Genomic DNA, 1625 nt, shown 5'->3' with positions numbered 1-1625 from the left:
GCCCACGGGCCACATGCAGCCTGCCTAGGACATTTATCTGGCCCACTGGGTGTTTTTGCTGCTGCTGCCTGTCCTGCTTAGTAGCCGACTCATCCCAGGGCCCACAGTCCGGCCCTCTGTCCAATGGTCTGAGGGACAGTGAACTGGCCCCCTGTTTAAAAAGTTTGAGGGCCCCTGCTCTAAAGGATACCTTCTCCTGAATATCCTTCCAAAATCTCAACATCAATAAGCACAAATTGAAATCAATCATCCTCCCCCAATCCTTGTTACTCTGCTACCTGGTAAATGGCACCACCAAATTTCCCAAACAAGAAATGACAAGAAATGTTAAGTCATTCTAGAGTTTTCCCTCTTTATCTACATATTGAAATGATCTCTAGACCACACTAATTCTCCAAAACAATAAAGCTTCTTTCCTTTTTAAATATGACCCACACCCTATTTTTTTTCTTAAGCATGAGCAGAGTTCAGAAAAAGATAAAGAATACCTGCTCTTGTTAAGTTAAGAAGAATAAAAGAAGTGCTATCACTTGGCTGTAGATCTTGCAACAAGCTAGAAGACTCAGGAGTAGACAAAAACTCTGTTGACTTCTGGACAGCCTGGGCCCTCGTCTCCTCTCCGTCTGGGCCCACATTCACCTGAAGGCTTCTCAAAACAGCTGAGGAAGGGACCTCCTTGGAGGAGTTAGTGTGATTTGGAGCATCATCTAGTAGAGGGAAAACAACACAACTTTAAGTGTCATCTAACTCCCAGGGGCTCATCATTTTGATACATAAAACCTAATGTCCTTGTAACATCCCTCAGTATCTAACATCCTTGCAAGAGCAGACACCGTTCCGTGCTCTTTTTAAAAACATAAAATATGCCTCAGAGAAGAACAAAGATAGCTTTAAGTTCTAGAGGCTATCAGCCAAAATGTGAAGAATGGACTGTTCTGACAGCAGTAACTAATAACAAACATTCACATTGGACATTATGGAATTTAGTCCTTTCTGAGGCAAGAAAACAGTACAATGAATAACTCAAGAACAGGATCTAACTTTAATTTTTTTTTTTGAGACAGAGAATCAAACTGTCAACCTGGGTAGAATGCCATGGCGTCATAGCTTACAGCAACCTCCAACTCTTGGGTTCAAGCGATCCTCTTGTCTCAGTTTTTCTAGTTTCAGTAGATATGGGGGTCTCACTTTTTTGCTCAGACTGGTCTCGAACTCCTTAGCTCAAGCAATCCATCCACTTCAGCCTCCCAGTGCTAGGATTACAGTCGTGAGCCACGGCACCCAACCGTAGTTTACTTTTCTTACTCCCTTAACTTTTATATGTATGTAATAGTTGGGGTGAGTAATTAGGTGGGAAAAAAAAACACAGCCTAGAAAGCAATTAAAATTTTACAGAATCATCAATATGTTTCATTACATTTCTAGGTTTATACTAGATATAGAGAAATAATTCAGAACACAGGACTTCAAGAAATCTGTTCTGGCTCAGCGCCTGTGGCTCAAGTGGCTAAGGCACTAGCCACATATACCTAAGGTGGCAGGTTTGAATCCAGCCCAGGCCCGCCAAACAACAATGATCGCTGCAACCAAAAAATAGCCAGGCATTGTGGCAGGTGCCTGTGGTC

At 42.5% G+C, this 1625-nt stretch overlaps 1 protein-coding gene across 1 annotated transcript in view; it reads right to left on the bottom strand.

Annotated features, from left to right (window-relative positions):
• Positions 1-1625, bottom strand: part of ZNF410 (zinc finger protein 410) — a 54589-nt gene that overhangs the window by 41158 nt on the left and 11806 nt on the right. The window contains 1 exon segment of the mRNA XM_023511486.1: positions 463-707. Within this exon segment, the coding sequence (XP_023367254.1) occupies positions 463-707 (245 nt within the window).

Source organism: Otolemur garnettii, unplaced genomic scaffold (assembly GCF_000181295.1).
Source record: "Otolemur garnettii isolate 467f Iridium unplaced genomic scaffold, OtoGar3 scaffold00020, whole genome shotgun sequence".
NCBI lineage: Eukaryota > Metazoa > Chordata > Mammalia > Primates > Galagidae > Otolemur > Otolemur garnettii.
Note: the sequence above shows the minus strand (reverse complement) of the source record. Positions and strands in the feature narration are given on the sequence as shown.